Source organism: Xenopus laevis, chromosome 3L (genome assembly GCF_017654675.1).
Source record: "Xenopus laevis strain J_2021 chromosome 3L, Xenopus_laevis_v10.1, whole genome shotgun sequence".
NCBI classification, from domain to species: Eukaryota; Metazoa; Chordata; class Amphibia; order Anura; family Pipidae; genus Xenopus; species Xenopus laevis.
The window spans coordinates 88,505,749-88,528,011 of NC_054375.1; the positions used below are offsets into that span (position 1 = coordinate 88,505,749).

General features: G+C 35.3%; 1 protein-coding gene across 23 annotated transcripts in view; it reads right to left on the reverse strand.

Annotated features, from left to right (window-relative positions):
• The window catches only part of celf2.L (CUGBP, Elav-like family member 2 L homeolog), a 271,162-nt gene that overhangs the window by 19,096 nt on the left and 229,803 nt on the right, over positions 1-22,263 (reverse strand). For all 23 annotated transcript variants that reach the window (XM_018250629.2, XM_041584873.1, XM_041584869.1 and 20 more), the window contains 3 exon segments: positions 21,654-21,812; positions 20,488-20,551; positions 12,859-12,993 (listed from right to left, as the gene is read on the reverse strand). In XM_018250629.2, coding sequence (XP_018106118.1) covers positions 12,859-12,993; positions 20,488-20,551; positions 21,654-21,812 — 358 coding nt within the window.

The following is a 22,263-nucleotide window of genomic DNA, read 5'->3' on the forward strand; positions in this document are numbered from 1 at the left end:
ATGTAAATATTTAACATTAACTAGAAGCTCCATTAAAAAAATATTTTTTACCATCTATTATTATCAACTTTCATCTACCATAGCGCAAAATAAGGTATAGGCTGCAAACTAAAATACTACTAAATAAGATATGCTCTGCTAACTTGTAGATCCTCGGAGGTGACAACAGGAACTAGATCAGTGGGAGGAAAACCACTACATTTTATCTTATAATGAATATATCGTTTTAGATCTTCTCAAAAAACATATCACTAAAAAGAAAGTACTGAAATGTAAAGCTTTCTTCTGTGAGTAAGTACAATTATCATTTAAAGTAACTTTTTTTGTGTGAGTTGCACAGAAACTTAGTGTTCCTCATATCCATTTCCTACTTTGCACCTAAAACCTAGGTGGACAAGGGTGAGCAAGTACAGTCATTGGCATCAAAAATCTAAAGAATACTGTCTAAAAAAAATCTGGAGAATACTGTCTAAGTTGTGTTTACTTACATCCTGCAGTAAACATTCCCTAAATCAATAAAAATTTAATTGCAGCCTCTTGAAACAAATCTGACATATTAACAATTAATGCAAAGGTAAAAAAAGGAAAAAAATTAGAAGATGTGTGTTCCAGACAGAAAGGGAAAAGAACAAGGGCAAAATATTCGAAACTGCAGATATGAAAAAAGAACAAGATGAAATTGAAAAGGAAAAGGAAAAGCTAGCAAAGGTATCATTAGAACAAAATAGGTTAATGGGAATGAGTACTGTTAAAAGCATTGCCCAAGGGCTTTTATTTCAGATACCAAGAGGAAAATATTATCTCAAGTAACATAGAAAGAAGTGAAATGGTAACAGTAAATGGTAATGAAATATAATTCAGCTCTTTTTAACCTAATCCTTTTCAGTTATTGTTAAAATCGGCATTTGTTTGATATAGTATGGTCAGTTCAGATTAGTGTGTTCAAGAACATTTAAAAAATAAACGTTTAAGATAACCGCAGAAACAAAATTGAATATCAATATGAAGTACTAGTCCTGAGACCTCACAAATGCACTCTAATAAAGCACTTTCAAAGGCAGTTATAGCAGAAAGTGTCTGATTTATTAACGTACAATAGCTGCTATATTGAATCAGTGCTGTTATCCATACAAATCAACCAGTCTTTGCTTCTGATCATTCTACTACAAGTTAGAAAATGATAGCACGGTGGCAGATTTATCAAAATGTGACAGAGTTTACCACAGAAAAACTCACCCACTTTCTATGGAAGTTTTAGAAACATATTTATCAAATGGTGAACTCTGACTTTCACTCATTGATACACTTCTAAATATCCCATAGGAATGAATAGTTAGTAGGTGTATTTTGCTGTGGTAAACTCTAATCTCACGTTGATAAATCTGGCCTTTAGAGTCCATCACAACTCCAATCTGTTCTCATCAAGCCACATTAACCTCTCCACTATGCAATTCCATCTACTGGCTCCTAATCTCCTCTCTAATCTAATTCAAATTACCAATACTCGCATTCAAGGCCCTTAGCAACCTTTTCCCATTTCTCAGCTCTGATCTAAAAAATGCAAGACTTCTCTCAAGTTTCTGCCTGTCTCTGGAATTCCCTGGCACAAGCTATCTTTCCAAATGATCCCTAAAGACCCACCTGTATTGAGAGGCATATGCAATGCCTGTTGCTTGATCAGAAACCACCTACTGATTTCATCCTTCTTATATTTCAAATGTTCCCTAACACCTTTAGATTGTAAGATCTTATTAGCATGGCCCTTTGATACCATTCTTATTCTGTAACCCTAGTTTGTTATAAGTTAATGCAAAGTGCTGCGTACCTTGCTGGTGCTATGTCTATAAATCACATATTCTGTTCTTTCATATTTTTTTCTTATTTATACGTGCATATATATAAAGGGTGAAAGAAAACTTGACTATAGCTCACCACAGGAGAACTCCACAGTTACATAATACCAGTGGCGGGACTACCGGGGGAACAGGTAGTTGCGCACCACTGAAGCCGCATTGAAAATACCTTACGGAGAGGTGGGGGGCTTGGCTGCACGTCCCAAACCCAGGCCAGTCCTCGACTAGTTTTGTTACTGGGTATGACTTCACTTTGTGGCACAGTGAGTGGGAAAACCATTGAGGGTAGGTATATCTCTGCCAGAATGCTCTGTGAGACACAGCAGATAAGGAGAATAACAGAGACTGTGTTTAATCAGGCTGGGGAAACCAATAAAGGTGCTTTAATTAATGAGTAGCAACCTGGAAAAAGGGGGGAGGCTGGGCGGTGAGCACTCAGGAAGGAGGAAGTGGGTTGTTGCTCATGCAAAGAGTTTTGAGAGAGCTGAGGAGAACCGAGTGTGAGTTCAATATCTGTATTTTTATGGCATAAAGTTCTGTAATAGTGACTATAGTCTTATTGAAGATCAAGTCCTATACAGGCAGACTTCCAGTGAATCAGCATTTCCACAATGCAGATGTGAATGCATTATACATTCTAAGTGTAGAGAGATCTCCTCAGTATTAGAACAGGACAGCTCTAGATGTGCCAGCTACTTGGCACAATCATAGACATTGTTATTATATTGTTGGTGTGCTATTATGCATGAAGAGTGGCAGTTCTGACTCTTAATACTACTTGGATAGTACAGTAAATATCCTCTATTAGATCTACGTAGCTGACAAACTATTTAAACCCAAATAACATTATTAATTTATAAAATGAATAAATACTGATTTATACATTACTGTTTTATTATAGATTTATAATGTTTTTTTTAAGGTTTTTGATCTGGAATAACTTTGAAAAAATCCGAATTTATCTGCATTGTTTATTAAAGGAAAGACATTTCCTTAAATGCAACATGCTCAGTAGTTTAGCATAACATCGCAAATGAATGGGTTTGAGTGTATGGAAATGTACTTGGTCTAAGCAATGGCTTACTCTAAATACATGTACAATGAAATAGATTCATTAAATGATGACAGAAGCATCATCATTATTAGGTAATCACAACCCAGCGGCATAACAATTGCCAAGTGTTTCTTATCCCATGAGGTCTAATTATTTTGAGTTAATCCCACCTCCTCATTTTAATGTGTCTTTTTAGGATTTCTTGCTGCAGGGGACGTAATGAAGTAGATGATTTAGGAGCTAAAGCAAGAAGAGAAGAAAAAAAGCATTTTTACAATGTCTAAAATACATGTTAATGAGGAGGTAGATGCGACTAGCATAAGATTGGTGCAAGATTTGGACTTACATTTGACAACTTTTCTTGTGAGAATCAGAAAAAAATGTGTGGCAACTGTGACTGAACTAATAATTACAATAAAATACAGAAAAACTTTTCTGGTCTGCAGGCCAACTAAAGAAAATCATGTAACTGAACTGGACTTGCACAAGTTATAGGCATCAACTTTTATACCAAATAACCCCAATACCATAAGAGTTATTTATAGTTATTTAGATGCCTTATCAAAATAAATGACAGCCATTAAAGAGAGAACAAGTGTAATTTAGAATGTCTGCCTAGAGAGGTCCAACATGTGATTCTCTGGCTACTCTGCTTTTCTTCCACAGTCTAAAATCATACTTCTAGGTTAATTTGCATTCTGACCCTAGTGTTGTGTAGTAACTTTGTAATGAAGGTTCCATAATGCAAACAAAAACCTAGGCCCATTAAGTTTCCAAAACACACATTTTTTTTTAAAAAACTTCACTCCACTATTTATATGTTAAATTATATAGTTAGGTGCAACTTACAGAAACATATTAAAAAATGTTTATTATAAGATTCAATGGTGTTTTGTCACAGTAACAACTTTATTATTTTATCATTTGCATAAAATATTGTTATAATTGTAATTGATGTATCAGGTGCCTGGACTGGAAAATTGCATGTTTGACCTCAGTTTTCTAAAGAGGAAGATGCTCTCTATTGAATATCATTATACAGTTCTGATCTATAGATCAAGTGATCTATAGATTTGTTTAAGATTCCAGGAAGGCCTTTTATATTTAATATCAGAATGAGACTGTTTTTCCATTACAAATTTTAACAACATTGTATAATATATTGAGGGAAGATTCTTCTCTGTGGTGTAGCAAACCCAACTGTCATTATGACTTCTTAACCCATTTTAGGATCCTATTTAATTATGAGAACCACATTTTATGGTGTTGGGTTATTTCTGCCATAGCTAAAGTTCAGATTTAACTTATGTTAAAATTAATTGGTTTTGCTTAAACTTTTTGATTCGATAGTTGCCATTGATATTAGTCTTGTGTGTGCAATCAAAAAAAAATACTATAATGTTTAAAGGAGAACTAAAGCTTAACTAAAGAAGTAGCTAGAAATATTGTGCATTATGTTTTGGGCTTCTGTACCAGCCAATGCAACCACAGCCCTTTAGCAGGGAAGATCTGTGCCCCCAAAGATGCCCCAGTAGCTCCCCATCTTCTTTTCTGCTGATTCACTGCACATGTTTTGTGCTGCTTAGGGATAATATACAGTATACAGTACACATAGAATAGAAATGCAGAAACCAGTGCAAATCTCATCAGAATTTAATAATCAGCCCTGTAGCATCAGCTTATATTACAGGCCAACCTCATTTTCTGCTTGATGCTTTGGGACAACCCCAAAGCTTAGCTTCTCGACAGCTGCTCAGAGCCCACTGAGCATGGTGACCTCTGTTTGAAGTCCTGGATCATTGATGTTATTGAGAAGCTGAAACTTTAGGCTGGTGCAATAAGTCGAGTATATAAAATATGCCAGTTTTAGCCATATTCATTTTTAGGGTTTAGTTCTCCTTTAAAGGTAATGTAATTTTGCCCTGAAACCGCACTGAATTACACATATTTTTAAGTGTAACTGACTCATTCTGGAAACAGTATATTTATATGTAGGAATGGAAACTACTGAACTACTGAATACTTTATTACAGGCATTGTACCTGTATTCAGAATGCTTGGGACCTGGGGTTTCCTGAATTCAGGATCTTTCAGTCATTTGGATCACCATACCTTAAATATATTAAAAACATTCAAGTTATTCAAATTATTTGCTTAAGATGGAATCCATGGGAGTTGGTCTTCTTGTAATTTTGAGCTTCCTGGATAAAGGTTTTCCTGATAAGGGAAACCATATTTGTACTCTGGTAAGCAAAGGATGGCAAACCTTAGAGCAAACAGGTAAAATAATAACAAAGTGTGCCATTAAAAGAAAAGCCTCCTTGGTTGCACATTTGTTATACTCTACTTGAATGGCAACTTGCAGATTTAGTAGAATAATGAAAAAACTCTCACTGCTTAATTCTGGTTGAGAGTACAAAGTAAACAGGCATTATATGTAGCTTGAGTTAGCATTCACGATTGTGCACTACTGCTTCTACTCCTTTGTGATTCTTTCTCATTAAAAATGTGCACATTGGATAACATGAATCTGCTGCAGGTTTACATTTCTGTATCATTAAAATGTGTCGAACCACTTTGAATGTGAAAATGGATTTGTGTCAGCACAGCAAAATAGTTTATACATAATAAATATTTACGCAATAAACCTGTACTCTTTCCGATTTGCACATTTCTTGAACTAGCAATGCTCTTTATTGTATGAAAAGAAAAAAAAATCAACATTAGCCTAGTGCCTTGAAAAGTAAGCTATTTTTAGATCACTCCAGGACCATCACAAAAATATTGTCCTTTATGCAGGTTAGTGTGAAAGCTATGCAATAATAGCTACTGTTCAAATAAAAGCAACATCCTTTATGAATCCCTGTTTGATCCTATTAGAATTTTAACACTTACAGTAAATACTTTTAACTAAAGTTTTCAGACTGATTTAGTTATTACTGTCAATAAATCGTCTCTTATAGGTAAGTAATAAAAAATAACCAATATTTAGCTAAAAACTGAATTTTATTCTCTTGTGCAAATGTGACACTGGCTCTATCATGCCTCGGATATTGTCTGCTTTAATGAATAATGTTTCACTATTGCAGTTCTTCTTGATAGCACCACTGTAGCATTGCCTGGAGTGCTGGAGTCTTACATCTTACATTCTTGGGGTAAATTGTGACAATAAACAGTCCACCTTAAAGACTGATGTCCCAAGCATAGAGATTTGCATACAGCTTTAATACATTTTTTTATGGAATGAAACTAAACTAACTAGATATTCATATTTCTTAAAGTTAAAACTGTGAATAAGGATAGGTCATCTCAACTTTTTCCTGTATAATAATATATTTTGGGCTTCCAAAACAGTGACTCCTACTATATATATATATATATATATATATATATATATATATATATATATATATATAATGTCAGTATAGTGAGCGTACTCTTTCCGGATTTAGAATGTAGAGGGTGGTGCGTTGGTCAAAGCTTCATAATACATCTTAGTAAATGGACCCGCACTCCTTCATTTTGGTGAAATAAATCAATGTGTTTTATTCACAAATTCATCTCCAACGTTTCGGTCCTCTCTGGGAATCCTTGAAAAAGGTCCCAGAGAGGACCAAAACGTTGGAGATGAATTTGTGAATAAAGCACATTGATTTATTTCACCAAAATGAAGGAGTGCGGGTCCATTTACTAAGATATATATATATATATATATATATATATATATATATATATATATATATATATATATATATTGTATATATCTGTATAAATCCATATTATTCTTTGGTGCAGGATGTGCAGCATATTTTGCTGGATATGGAAGTGGGTTGCAGATCCCACAGGACCTTGGTTTTTGGACCTTTCAGGATAATGGGAGAATGCTGACATGGAATATGGTCACATAACATTTTATCCACTGCAAGCATTTAATGCGACCAGTCCATTTTAATGCATAGCATGCAGGCATCTTTATCATTCTCCTATGCATATCCTTTAATTTATCAATGCAGGACTTCATCTGTCAATTACTGCCAAGCCCTCAATTAATTCAGGAGTAGACATTTTTTATTAATGTCCCTGAAGAATTTAAATATCCTAAATACTTAGTAGAATTTTGTGGCATTGGCAAACACTGGGATGTTGCTTTCAATGCCAATTCCAAGGTTACTTGTGAATAATGTTGAAACAAAGTTGCCCAAGGACAGAGCCGGTACTACAACAATGGTCTAATAGGAAATTGTCACATTAATCACAACTCTCTGTGTCCTTCAGTCAGAGCCGGACTCCTCTGTGTACTTTAATATATATGCTAGCAAAATCTTGTGTGTACCATGAGCATCACATGCAAGATTCTAGCCATCACTTCCTAGAAAGCCATTATCCCACATATATGTTGTGAAGAAAGAACACTATGCACAATGTGAATAATTTTTACTTTGTTGCGCTTGCACCAGTGGGCAGTGTATGTATATCAACTTACTGAATAAGTTATTTTTTTGTGGCAAAAATGCTAAATTGACTGTATATTTGAAGTTTGCAATGTAATACTTGTTTTATAAAATATTACATTGACGTTTTCTTTCTTTTACAACTTTTATGACATTTATCCCTATCGTGTTTCATACACTCATAGTAAGCACTGTATCTCAGTAGTCATATCCCTTCTCTACATGTTTATAGTAATTAAAGGGGACAATTACTTTATCTGAAACCAGTTTATAAATACTTAACTGCGCACTGTATCTCAGTAGTCATATTTCTTCTCTACATGTTTATAGTAATTAAAGGGGACAATTACTTTATCTGAAACCGGTTTATAAATACTCAACTCTAATGTTTCCTACCATGAAACAAAGGAAACAGCTTATGGCCTTAGGAGTTCTTTAGCTCAAAGAGAATCTCACCTTTCAAGTTATAAGAACAAAGTTACCAAGGGAACACTGCCAAGATACTTTATATTAATGTAATAAAATGATAATAAAAACCCCAATGAATTACTCAATCAAGGTTTTATTTTCTTAATTTATGCTGAAGCAGTTACCTAATTTACATGTTAGAAGGTAGCTTTTTAGAGATGCATCTTTGCTATGTTTTATACTGTATAATATTGGCTGGCCATGTGTAAATACACTGCTTATGTTTCTAGTTACAGTTGGTATATTTAATACCACTTGATTAATACCACTTGATTAGAATACACCATATCACAAACCTGCTCTGTAACTAGGTGATACTATATACATTACATTTATACTGCTGATATTACCCCTTGTTTATATGAGAAAGGGTGTTAACAGGTTCCTAAAATAGTTTATGACTAGAGTTGTTATTATTACTGTAAATTCTCCCCTTCTCCACTGAAGCCATTGAATCTTGGGATTTAATGTGCACTGACATTTGTTAAAAAACAAAACACAATTCGGCTGTATAGGTGTATATGGAATAGGTGTAATTAGATATACATTGATTATCTTTTAGGATTACAAACCTAAATGTAAATAAACTAGGGATACACAGAGTCCTGGATTTGATTGGGAAGCGGCTGAATCTAAGCCTTATTCATTATGATTCCAATTGAAGAGCCTGGCCATACTAAATTCAAACTTAAAATCTCAAGACTTTAGATCACATGATTTAGATCATGGATCTAAATTGTTCCCATGGTGCTGACACACATATAATTCCTTTCCCCTTTCAGTTCCTCAATTGGAATTACAGTTGGTATTCGATTTGGGATTATGCCAAATCCTTCCTGAAAGATTCGAGATTTGGCTGAATTCCAAAAATATTGATTCAGTGCATCCCAAATTAAAGAATAACAGTGGAACCATACTCCTATTAAATCACCCTTGGAATAGGGTAGCACAGTTGGAATGGATTGTTGGTGCTGTAAAAATTGTAACTTATGGCAAAACCATAAAACCATTGCTGGTGTTACTATTTAAATGCCAACATCAGTGGAAAGTAGAAACTGTGCCTTTCCCCAGAACCATGGAAAAGCATTCAGGTATTAAATTGTCTAGGAATTGTCAAAGAATTGAGCGGTATTTAGAGTTAGTGAACTACCTGAATAACATAGGAACTGGAAGTCACAATAGTAGGAAATATACTTGAACAATAAGTTGATACTACTGGCATAAAAACATACTATGTATACATGGAGAATATAGAGCTTACAATATTAATTCTGTATTTCTGCTTACTTATGTATGTTACACAGAGCATTATTATTGTTATTTTGTCTAGAATGTTGTAGTCTTTACAACTGATCTTGATTTTTTATTTTTCCTAGTTTATGAACAATTTGCCTTCCTGTTCTGCCTCTTTCCAACTTTCAAATGGAGGTTACTGTTACTGTTGCTCTGTGAGGCTACAATTTTATTGTTACTGTTACTTTCTGTTAATCATTTTTTATATTCAAAGCCTCTCTTATTCATCTTCGAATCTCTTATTCAAACCACTGCTTGGTTGCTAGGGTAAATGGAACCCTATCATCCAGGTAGTTGATCAGATTGCAAACTGGAGAGCTGCAGAACAAAAAGCTGAGTATTTCAACAACCAACAAAAATAAAAAATGAAAACCAATGACAAAGTGTCTCAGAATAGCACTGTCTTTATCAAACTACAAGTTACTTTAAAAGTGAAATTCTCCTATAAAGGTATAATTTATTTTTATAATGCACCATGTATTTCTCTTCTATACATTCAAGAAAAATATTTTGGCAACATGAAGAGTATCTGACACAGACAGAAAAAAATATTACTGTATGTGCATAAATGCAGTTTTCCGAGTTTGAAAATCCGTGCAGAATTAAATAAAATAAATCTTATAAACATAATTGTTTAGTATTGTGGAGCCCACAACATATTTCCTAGTTAGACTCAAAAGAATATTGACTCCAAATTGCTACATTTAAATATATTTTGGCTATGATAACTATACCCTCAGGTGATTTCCTTTGTATAAATAATCATTACAGTTGTTATATTACTAATATTTGCATAAATATTTGCATAAACGTTTTAGTTCAAATAATTTAAATAATAGAATGAATAGATTTGACAATCAAATCCAGAGCTGATATCTATTTTATTCTTTATCTATCAGGAGGGTGGCAGATTCTTGTTAACTGAATGCAAACACTGTCCAATCCCATGCAATACAACACAAAACAATGACATTTGGTATTGAAAATGTTCACAGCCATTGAATGTATGGCCATCGTTTACATAAATGTTTGCTTCAGCTGTAAAATAAATTGACTCAATGCAGAAGCTCTTTACAAAGAACCTATGTGAAAACTGCAGATTCTTAAATAATACAAAAGAAAGTGGAACAAAGGTATAGTCAAGACTGCTAGAATCAGCTATTGGAATGTTTTTTGATACTGACACCAAGCTTTTTATTGTCATAGAAACACTATAAAGATGCAATGTTTTTTTAAATAGAAAAAGAGTTTTGGCTTTATGCTTGGTATCTGCGCCCATTGAAATACTGTGCAAACAGTATCTGAAAAGGCCAAAGTGACATAGCATTTCCAGTAAAGCTACATCTTCAGGATACATTGCTTTGTCATCCAAAAAGTCACTTTAACACAGCACTGGCTAAACTCTGGTTAAGCTAAGTGACAAAGCAATCTGAAATGAAGCACTTGCAGTTTTATTATTCCCTCTGGGTGCAGAGCCTTAGCATGTTGGGGAGATAGTATAGTATAGTCACACTACAAACTACAGATTTTACATGCAATTTACAGTTCCTAATTATGGGATTGAAGCAGGACTCTATAATGTACTGCATTTATTTATTTTTATATATAATTCCTTGTTTAATTAATTTTCAATTTATCCTTATCCTGTTTATTGCAAATGGTTTTGTCTTTTTATCTTTTGCTTAGCTATAGGCTTTATATTATTCCACTAAACTACATACATACATACTTTAGCACACTATTGAAAATATTTAGGTTTACTGGTGCTCTGCCTTCACCATGCAATAATGTCTCAATGCTGAGACTCTTCTGTAATTTACTGCAATAACTTGTGTGCTGTCAAATTCCTGTTTCTTCCCTGTAACAATGATACAGTGGGAACTGCTCTGCTATAAAACAATAATATGTATACACTCGTTCTTCTGCAGATGGGAAAGTGATGCAAACCTTCTGATTTACTTGTAAGCAGATCAAGCAGAGCCGTTTTTAATTTATAGATTTAGAGGCCGATTCACTAACTTCGAGTGAAGGATTCGAAGTATAAAAACGTCGATTTTTTTTTTGGGCTACTTCGACCATCGAATGGGCTACTTCGACCTTCGACTACGACTTCGAATCGAAGGATTCGAAGTAAAAATCGTTTGACTATTCGACCATTCGATAGTCTAAGTACTGTCTCTTTAAAAAATACTTTGACCCCCCTAGTTCGCCATCTAAAAGCTACCGAAGTCAATGTTAGCCTATGGGGAAGGTCCCCATAGGCTTGCCTAACTTTTTTTGATCGAAGGATATTCCTTCGATCGTTGGATTTAAATCCTTCGAATCGTTCGATTCGAAGGATTTAATCGTTCGATCGAAGGAATTATCCTTCGATCGTACGATCGAACTATCTGCGCTAAATCCTTCGACTTCGATATTCGAAGTCGAAGGATTTCAATTCCCAGTCGAATATCGAGGGTTAATTAACCCTCGATATTCGACCCTTAGTGAATCAGCCCCTTAAAGTGCTCAGAATTAAATATATTTAAAACAGAAAAAAAACTGTTAGTAGTCCTTTCGGAATATAACGCCCCTATACTATTATGCATACCGCAATGTGTGTATCACAACAGCAGATAACAGACAATTGTTCCAGCCGAAAATCTTCAGCAATTCTGAAGCAATTTTTAGCAACATATTTGAGATTCTATTCAGTGTAACTAGGCAGCTGAAACACAAAGTACAGTGACCAACTACAGGAACAGTAATATTGAGGGCTCATTATTGCCTGTAAAAGATTAAGCTACACACAGGCTGATCACTAGCATGTCTGACCACCAAGCTACCTAATAGTAGTTTGGTCATATACAGTATGTTGACTCAAAAGATGGACAGATTCAAATTACAAAGGAAAGCATACAGCCAGCCAATAGCCTCAAATGCAACCAGAGGTCATTAGTGATCCTTGTTTAATATGCAATCAAAAAATATTTTAATAATTAATTTTGAATAGAAGTGTTGGCAAATAATGTGTGATGGTTGGACCACTTTTGCCAAAAGTGCATATGCACTGCCAATTTATTAGTGCCAGAAATGAAAAGAATTCTACATTTAATGAATTTAAAATCTATATAAGCCTTTTGACCTTTTGCTTTGCGGTGTCAAACTGTATTTTGATATAATTTCATTATAATAGGAACATGCAAAACATGCATGCAAAATCATCTTAATATTTCTTGTAATGTCTTTGGTCAAGGATGCTTAACTTGTGGTTTGGACCCAAAAATGGGTCCTCATGTTATTTAAAGCAGTGTCCATAATCTCCTTTAATAGGATATAGGTATTTTTACAGTATATAGCATTAATCAATAGAAAATGTATAATTCATTCGACATCAATTCTTGACTGTTGAACTCTGATAAAAAAAAGTTAAGGAACTCTATTGCAGGCAGAAAGAAATGTTTATGAAAAAATAGAAGGAAAATTATAGTTGTGTGAAGAAATAAAACATAACTATGCTAAAATAACAAAAAGCCTATGATAGAATTGTTAATGACATCTCAGAATAGGAAGATTATGATATGGGCAGTTATACAATTCTACCAAACAAAAAAAAAAAAAAAAAAAAAAAAGGCTGACATCAGTGGGTTTATGAAGAACAAAAGCATGCTATTAAAATAATAATGCAATGGCCACACAATTGTTTTCGGTGAACATCCAAAAGGAATGTTCTGTGTAAAAGACAGAAAATACACCTCACCCGGACTTGTTAGGGCTCCCAGTGCACTAGCCGTTGTAGAGAGAGGGTTTACATTTGTGGTGGTTGCTGAGGTTTGGGCTGCGGCTGCTGCAGCTGCTAAAGTAGCCAAATTCTGTAATTGCAAAGCATTCATGCCTGTGTAAGAGACAAAAGAAACCTTCAGCGTCAAAACGTTTAGTGATCAGATGCATTTTTCCTCCAGAATACCTTTGTCATGCAGGGTACTGTATGAAACTGGTGCAGGGGAAGAGATTGGTTGTTGTCTTTAAAGCAAGCAACAGGTATTTGGGATTAGTATACAACATGAAATTATTCCATGCATGGTAACAATGAATAACAATTGAGCAGCCATCTTGCATTTGCCAGGTGGTGATCTGTCTATAATAATAAATCAGCTCCTTAGACTCATTCAGACTATCTTTTTAGTTAGTGCAACAGATTGGTTTGCCAAAGCTTAAGATATAGTTTGACTGCAATTTTATGTTGTAGCTGATATCTATGCCTATTTCACAACACAAATGTGAATTGCAACTGCAGTGCAATTTCCTTACAACACAATAGACGCAATTACCACTCTAACTGGTCATGATTCACCTCCACTAGTGTGAACAGTCTAATAGATTTTATATTTTCGCAAATAGGGTGACTTCATAATGACAAAATGGTTCATGTTAAAGTGCTTTCTGTAAACCCAAAAATCTGTGTGCATAAATATACTTGTTGTTTTGCCCTTTGATTTCTGTACTAGTTTCAAGATGTGTCTTTTTTTTTAAGGGTAGACACATGAATATCTATCATTCACCTGAGGTAATTATGTGTCTTATTGTTCATAGTCATTATCATAAATCTACATATCAATAAGCATGAACAGATGTCAGTTGTTCCAAGTGCTTGCCAATCAGGCCTGTTAAAAAATGACAGATGGGTGGTTATAAAAACATTCTCACAAGGCCTATTAGCACATTCGCAGACATTTTTGTAGTGAAGCTTTAGTCACAGATGTAGCCTTGTGAAAATAAGGTCCTATATGGGGCTTGAGTATCACTCAGTCCAATTGCAATTATATTATTTAGTTGACAGCCTATTCTCAACCCCCCCCCCCTCACCAAGAAACTATATCTCAATATCCAAGGCTCAGACTGCCAATTATTATTGGAGAAAGGGATACATTTGTACTTTTGTGTATCAATTCTAGGGCTAATGGCCTACTGATATACTGAGTGACATTCATCATACTATTATCCAATTCATTTCCTCTAATGAAGCAATGCTGGCTTTGATGCATCATGAATTGATGTGATAAACTGATATATATATATATTAAAAAAATGGCAGAAATTCTAGGTTCTGTATTGAGGACATACATTTTAAAAAGGAGGAAACAAGTTAGGTACTGAACATGTGACTATATTCAGATTTATTCGAAATGGCTATTGGGGCCCACTTCATGCAAACCACTGTGTGAATTTCAGTGTAAATAGGTTTAAAATGATTTGTAATTTGATTTACACATCGCAGCTGTGATTTGCAGGGAATGTGAATTGAAACTTTTCGTTATCTATATTATATGCACCTTCATTTGTATAAAAATAAAAGCTTGAAAAACATGTTTCTCAGCTTATGCTATAGTGCTAAGGATAGACTCTGCTCACTCTTGTTTCGCGTTTTCCCTTTTAAACCCTTGTAACCATACACTCACTGTATACTGTACGGTGAGTTCTTACTGTTCCATTGTACAAGAAGCACAAATTGTTAAAATGTGGCATACAGGGCATACAGTGTAAAGAGAGACAAATGTTTGCTTATGACAAGTTAAACATACATATTAATTATATATTGTGGCCACAATACAATTATAGAAACCTTTTCTAGTGTTGTAGGTAATGTCCCTATAGTGATATAGTATATTGCATGTGAAACAAGATATAATTGTTTTTAGTCATTAGTGTATTCCTGTACCCATGAAAAAACCCCACAAAGAAAAAATAGACCAAGACCTATTTTCTGTTGTCAGTGTGTGTCTGATTGCTAGTAGGTTCACAGAAACAGGGATAGGAGGGACCAATAAATAAATTTGTCTCTAAACTGAAGAATGTACCACTGGGCAATAGTTGAGGAGTAATGGTTTCAAAAGTAGTCAGTCAGTAAAAATATTCTATTTCTATTCTAAAATATTATTTCCCCAACTTGGACATGAAAAGCTTCCAATTCAATGTAAATTACATATAAAAGACATGTAATTTGTTGTTCTAAATGAGAACAATATGGCTGCTCCTACTTAGGTATATGAACAATCATATGCAAAAGGTTTTTCTCTTTTTAAAGAATCTTTCAGTTACAGTACTTTGACAAAAGAGACTACAGAAATTTTAGCCAATTAAAGGGGTCCTTCTGTCAAAACGTATTTTTTGCATAATAACAAAAAAGCATTTTCAATAAATGTTCGGTTACACATTCATTCAAAAATGTTAATGCTTTTTAAGTCATTTGTAAATATAGTAGGTATGTAGTCACGACCTGAGAACAGAAATGGATATATAAATACTGCAAGTTTTTTTAAGTGCAATTACATTTATAAATAATGATAAAACCATTTACATTTTTTTTTAATTGGAAAGTTGCTTAGAATTAGATTTTTCGGGGTGGAAATCCCCTTTGATTCTACTTTTTTTATTATTTAACTTTTGATATACACTATTTCAGTTGTGACTCCTTTTATGTTATGTGTTTGTATTTGTAACATTTCTGCCAGTTTTGGTCCTCAGCCTCCTGGTACATGAGAACCTCTGCCTCAGTGAACTGTCTTTGGAATAATTTGATTTATAATCCAATATGACTGCTTTGCTTCAATGGGTCTACTGTAAGTGTGAAAGTAAAGCCTGCCAATCCCTCTTTCCAAATCAGCACTCTGTACTTTCTCATGCACTGGAAAACCTAAGAGTGTGCACTTCATGTTGTGGGTGCTGTAGATTGTGACATCAACTTAATTACACGCAAAGTCCAAGACTTTGTACTTAGATTTCATACACGCAGGCACAAAATTCATGCATTTAGGATGTGCTTTTACCACTTTTTGAATGCATTGTAAAGCCATCAAAAATGCAAAGGAAATTGCGAAATAATCACAAGCGTTTAAGCATTTGTAAGTGATAAATGTTGCACGCACAATGTGCTAGTGTTATTAATATTGGACCTGTGAGAAATTTGAAATGCATAAAAAACATCAAGTTAATTGTGGCTTCATTTGTATTTATGCATGGGAGCTCCAACAATGAGGCGAATTTAGGCACTCGCCTCAGACGGCAGTGCCCCCCTGTTTGCCAGGGGCAGCAAAATTGGCTCTCCTGGTAACTAAGAGCCAAATTTCCACTTTTCAACCCGGAAATTCTTCTAGTGCCGAGAGCACAATCGCATTCTCTGCACTAGCGACGTAGACCACCCCCGACACCTAAAGAAACAGCACCATAAAGGGGCACATTCCTACATCATGGAATCAGTCCTTCAAGACCCATTCCGATGCCGTGGGAGTTTTCTGCAAATCACACAACTTGACACAAAATAATGCTGAAGTGCCAAAGATCATAGAAAATATGGCATTGACAGACTGGTATTTCAGTTTTAACTGCCTATGTAAAAGAACATGTTGCCTAGTGGGTGAGTTTTCACCTGATGCAATCGTGTGCAGATTGAGTCTGGGGTTCAGAGTAAACATACCCCATTTTACATCCCTAATAGCACTGTACAAAAGCAGTGCAAGTCAAGCAAGTCAATGGTCTCCAGGAACTAATTTCTGACTAGTTGGGTGATTTTATATGCAAACATGGAGAAATTTTGAAGGATATTATTTGTCATTTCAGATTAAGATGGTAAAAACTTTTTTTTATTAATGTGTTAATTAACAGGCATAAGGCAAAACAAAAAGTACCTCTTTAGTAGTAAAGGCTACTTTAAAACCTAAGAAAATGTTTAGATTTTTTTGTTTGTGTCATTTCTATTATTATCAAAGCAAATGGCTTTATGATCTACTGAAAAAACGAACATATATCTTGAGTTATATCTTGCCTTTATAGTAATTCACTCTTTTACAGTAAAGTACATTCTAGTGGCCATGGAGGATATAAGCATCCCCCTAAAATTCTGACAGATAATAGAAGTTTTCTGCTTGATTCAGTTTTTTTCTTGTATAGGATAACAATGAATATCAACGAATAAGGAAAAATATGAACAGCCAGCAGGTGTTAAGATGAGAAAATAATTCAGTGATCTTAACATCTCCAGGCCAATTTATATTGTCAGGCAGAAGGTTTAGATTACTCAAAGATGCCAGTGCAATAATGAGTTGCTGTAACAACTGATCACAGGATATCTTTGGGGAGAATCTTGTACCAGCAAAAATATTGGAATTCTTATTGGAACTGAAGTTAGAATCTAGAAAACAATAAAATGCTGAGATGAAGCCCTCAAGTGATAAACTCTCAATCAAATAAGGAAGTTCCCATTAGAAAACCAAGTTCTTAAGTCAGTTCACCAGTTTCCTTCACTTCATATTATTTATAGCACAAAAATGTCCTTTTTAACTGTCTTTTTATTCATTGAAAAATCATTTTTTAATTAATTAAGATTCAGAATTAGAACATGCCCTACTGATAAGAGGAATTCATACTGAACTGATACTAGGAGCAAACAAGGCACTGGTAAATTAATGACAAAGTTCCAGTTAAATATCTTAGTTTTAACACATTGTTACATACATGCTGTATTAATGCGTTCTTTATGTAAACACATTGCTGCTGGTGCTGCTGCTGCTACCACAAATATATTATAATAGTTAAAAAACAAATAGGCAGGGTTAAAAAAATATTTTTTGGGAGAATCTCTCAGTATTCTGAAATGCCTTAAGCAGATTAATACATTTTGCTTTTATAATAGTTTTGCAGCATGAAAATTTAGATGGAACCCATTTTTCAAGGATGGAGCTGGGGCTCACCTAACAAATTTGTTGATTTTAACTGAAAGGCCCAAACTATGCACTGGTCATTTAGGAACTCCTTGTCCAGCATGTGCAATTCTCATTTCTTATACCAACTATTTAATATGTGCTATCCTCACTACTCATCATCCTTTTTTTCCCAACCACCAAACATTCTCCATCAGTTCCCAGCTCTCTTGTTTTCCTACCTCCAATCTCAGTTTTTTCTCCATTTATTGTCCTAGGGTAAGATTTTGAGTAAAGAGGTCTTACAAGCTATAGGACCAAGCAGAGAGGAGGGCTGACATCTGTCAGATGACAAGCTATGGAGACAGAGGGCTTACAGTCGAGACAAGCTATGGAGACAAGCTATGGACACAAGCTATGGAGACAGAGGAACTGATGAGTTGCTCAATATTTGCTCACCATTAACTGAAATCTGATGCACATTTTTCTTTCTTGTGTATGAACAGTATTACTTCCATTTGCATTTGGTTGGTGCAGTTAACGATGGTAACCCTGGAATTACTGGTGTCTCAAGGTAGGTCTTCATTTCAGGGTTCCCTTGCATCCACAGGAACTGCAGTTGGGCCTGGATTTGTGGTAAGGCCACAAAGGCCCAGGCCTAGGGTGGCAAGTTTTAGGGGGTGGCATGCTCCCCAGCCACTGGGGATGTGTACACCTGTACGTCTAATCCCCAGTGCTCCAGCACATGCTCGCATGGGTGCCGGGCGCTAGGATCCAGCTGTCTATGGGTGCCCAAGCCCAAAATCTGGGTCTGTTTGCAGTTGCATATAATTGCCTTTACCTATGCAATTTTAGTGATTTGCACTTGTGCTTGCATTCATAACTGAGCCCTTCTGTCTTGCATTTATTGTACCACAAAAAGTACATGCTCAGTCTTTGTACATTTGTTTAACCATATGAAAGGGATGGGCTATGATTCTAAGCTATTTAACAGTTTAATGGGACAGTGCAATCTATTTAAAACCAAATGGTATTTTCTCTCCTATACTGTCAGTCAGTTTGATTAAAATGAACGTAAATGAAATGGAAAATAGCTATTGACTTAAAAAGGTAGGTAGATCAGACTTATGTTTTAGAAACTTCTTTGTAACGACAACGCATTCTAAGAACATGTCATAGGTAAAGAAAGAAAAAATTGCTAACCTCAATAAGTTGCTTGCATTTAAACAGTTGACTAGTATATTCTACCTGCTGTGGGTTACATATGACCCCATAGGTGTGCTAAGTTTATACCCTACAGACTCCAAAATGGCTCACTTTTCAAGCGGTATTACAGAGTAAGACTTAAATCTGCTATTCCTAGCATGGTTCTAGCACCTGTTTCACCCCTGCTTTTTGCCAATTGCTCACACCCCTTTGTAGTAAGGTCTAAATGTGTTAATGCCTACATACCCCATTATAAATCATTACCATTCTGCTTAGCAGCAATACAAAAAACATAGATGCTTAACTTGCCATTTTGCATATGAATTATGTGAGGGGAATAACAGTTTTCTACTTTAATAAGCTATTATTGTGTGCCAATGAGTTGCCTACAAGGCGAAGTAAACATGGTATATTAATGCTTAAACATCACAGGATCTAGCAGCAGTGTTAAGGCTAAAACTTCCTTTTAAAATAACACAGGCAGAGCACAGAACAGAAAAGTGGAGCATGACACATTCTAAAATAGAAAAGCAGGGACATTTTGTCCTTGTTGTTCTGATTACATATTCATTGATGCAGTGGGGGTCATGATTAAAATAAAATACAGCCCTTTTAATGCTCCAAATTGTTTTGCTTTTGCATCAAACAAAAAGAAAGCTTTCTAGCAGTTTCTCACGGCAGGCATAATGGCCATTTGAGCTCTGATGTAGCACACGTCCAGCCTTCTGCAGCTTTATGTTCAGCTCGAATATCAGCATGGAAGGTCACCCAGTGGGAGTGACCTTTCACTAATCACTACACATCAGCTACTACAGACTGAGCTCATTACAGAGACATTCTTCCACTCTCTCCCTTTCAAACACACTCCAGCTTTGATTTAGGAAATGTAAAGATTATTTTATTTTGGGGGGGAAACAAGAAAAAAAAAAAACAAGTGAGAGAGAGAGAAAAGAATGCTTTTTGCCAAGCAATTTTGTTGTCTGGTTGCACTATGCATTCAGTCCATTTTGAAATGTTTAAAAGTAAATGTAATCCTTTATCGACTCAATAACTGTAATCTTAGTTCTTGCCAAAGAAGGTCAGAACATTTTCTTTCCCAGTTTTCAACGCTTTCTGTAAAATGCCTGAGTTGTCGCTAAATTGGTTGCTAGGACATGGCAATCTCCGCTGAAGTTAAACTGAGATCCTGTGGTTGTTTTGTCGTCACCTTTATTAGAATATGATGCAGCTGCAGGGGCTAAAAGCTCTCCTGCCTTTTACAATTGGTTGCTTAGGACAAATGGCGGGTGACTAATGCAAGATAAACTACTTGTTCAACCTCAGAGCAGTTGGTTCAATTTTCTGTTTCTAAGAGAGCAAGTGTTTCAATTGAGAATTTAACAGAGGGGTGTCCCTTTTTAACAGAACATCATTAGTACAAAAGAACTTAAGAGCCGGAGAAAATAAGGCATAATTGGCTAAAATTAAATGCTTTTTTCTCCACTTACCAGCCATTTGCTGAATGCCGCTAAATGCACCCAGGTTACTGGGGGTGGTAGCTTGCTGCAGGAGCTGTACATAAAAAAACAAGAAATCAAGCAATGAGGCATCTGAATGAGACAACAAGACTTCTTTTTATGCAGTGTCGCGTGTGTTGTTTTCTTTCCCCTTCATATATTCTGATGCTTAAAGACTTTCTGCCCACGGATGGACAAGATGTCCCCTGAGTCAAAGATGTAAATCTATATCAATGTCTAATCTCTGCACAGAAAGGAGCACGCACTAGGGGGACTCAATAAAATTACTGCTTTAAAAACAATTAATCAATTTACTCTTTTAAACAGCCAGGTGTTAAATACATTTAAACTGACACAGCGCGACTAATTAAAATCCTCGGTAGTATTGTAGCTACCATAACTCATCTTCCTGCCTTATTCTACTTTTCTGTCTCCAACCAACGTGTCAGTTTGCATGTTCAGTAATGTACCTCACAGAGCAGTTTTCTTACAATGGAAGCAATGTATAAATGTGACAGAATTGCCAGGTTCATCTTGGGGGTGCCTGATCTCTATAAAACCCCAAATAAAGGTCCATAGCCCACATGATAAAGCGTGTCTCCATAAAAATAATATCTGAAAAATAGCTATTATTGCATGATACTATCATTGTTAGTATAGCAGCAGTTTTGTGTATTTTTTATCAAGGTATCTAACATGTGTCCCAGCAATCCCTGGCTACTGAAGGACATGTAGCAATAGCTGGAGGGCTGTACATTGGACAGCTTTAATTTTTACATATTGTTAATAAGACTGGACTTGGTTACCAATAATATTTTTATGTTTTACACTTGGAGGAGAACGTTACTTTTACTGTATATATCCACTGATGTGTAAAACGCCAAATGTCCCATATCTCTGTTTTTGGGGGGCACGACACTACACTAACTAATGTAACCCAGTGCAGTAAAAATAGACATGTTGATCATACCTGTTGTAGACTGATTAGATGCTATTGGTAACTTCTGAATTTTACATTTGGCTAAAATTAGTAAATGAGCCCTAATAAGTTGTCTTCATAGAGTACCGGTAAGTATTCTACACTGTGACAAATCACTAAGTAAGGTTGCCTTTAGCAGTTTCCAGTTATCAGTGAACCCCACCAAGGTATTACTTACTGCTAAATACTGTGGTGTCAGTCCTCCAAGCCCAGTTAGGTTTCCCCAAGTGGCAGTATTGAGCTGTTGCATTTGCTGTGCTAACTGCTGCTGTAGACGCCTCTGCTCTTTATCTTTCTGAGTATCGGCAAACTTCACCACTATTGGTGAAGAACAGCCCTGGAAAGGAACACATCAGACACAAATGGATAGGAAGCGCAACAGGTTATACCATCATCATTCACATGAGGTGAGCAATAGTATATTTTGCTCATTCCTAGTTTGTATTTTACTTACTGGATCCTGGCAGCTGACTTAACGATCATTACTTTGTCAGTAGCATTGTCAGTAGCACAGCTGTACAATATGCAGAGGATATTATTTGAAACCCAAAAAGTTAGAACAACACATTCCTTCCTGGACATTCCTTTGTGTTTAGAAGTTAATAATCATGTGTGCTAAACATTAAAGAATAAACATAGACATATACCAAAAACTACGCTATAATATGTATATCCTGCAAAAGGCAAAGAAACAGTCAGCTTACAACTTGCAGAGCTTGAATTTAATATACACATCTTTTTATAATGAAATACAAAAAATATAGGCCATTTTATGGTATTGCATGGAA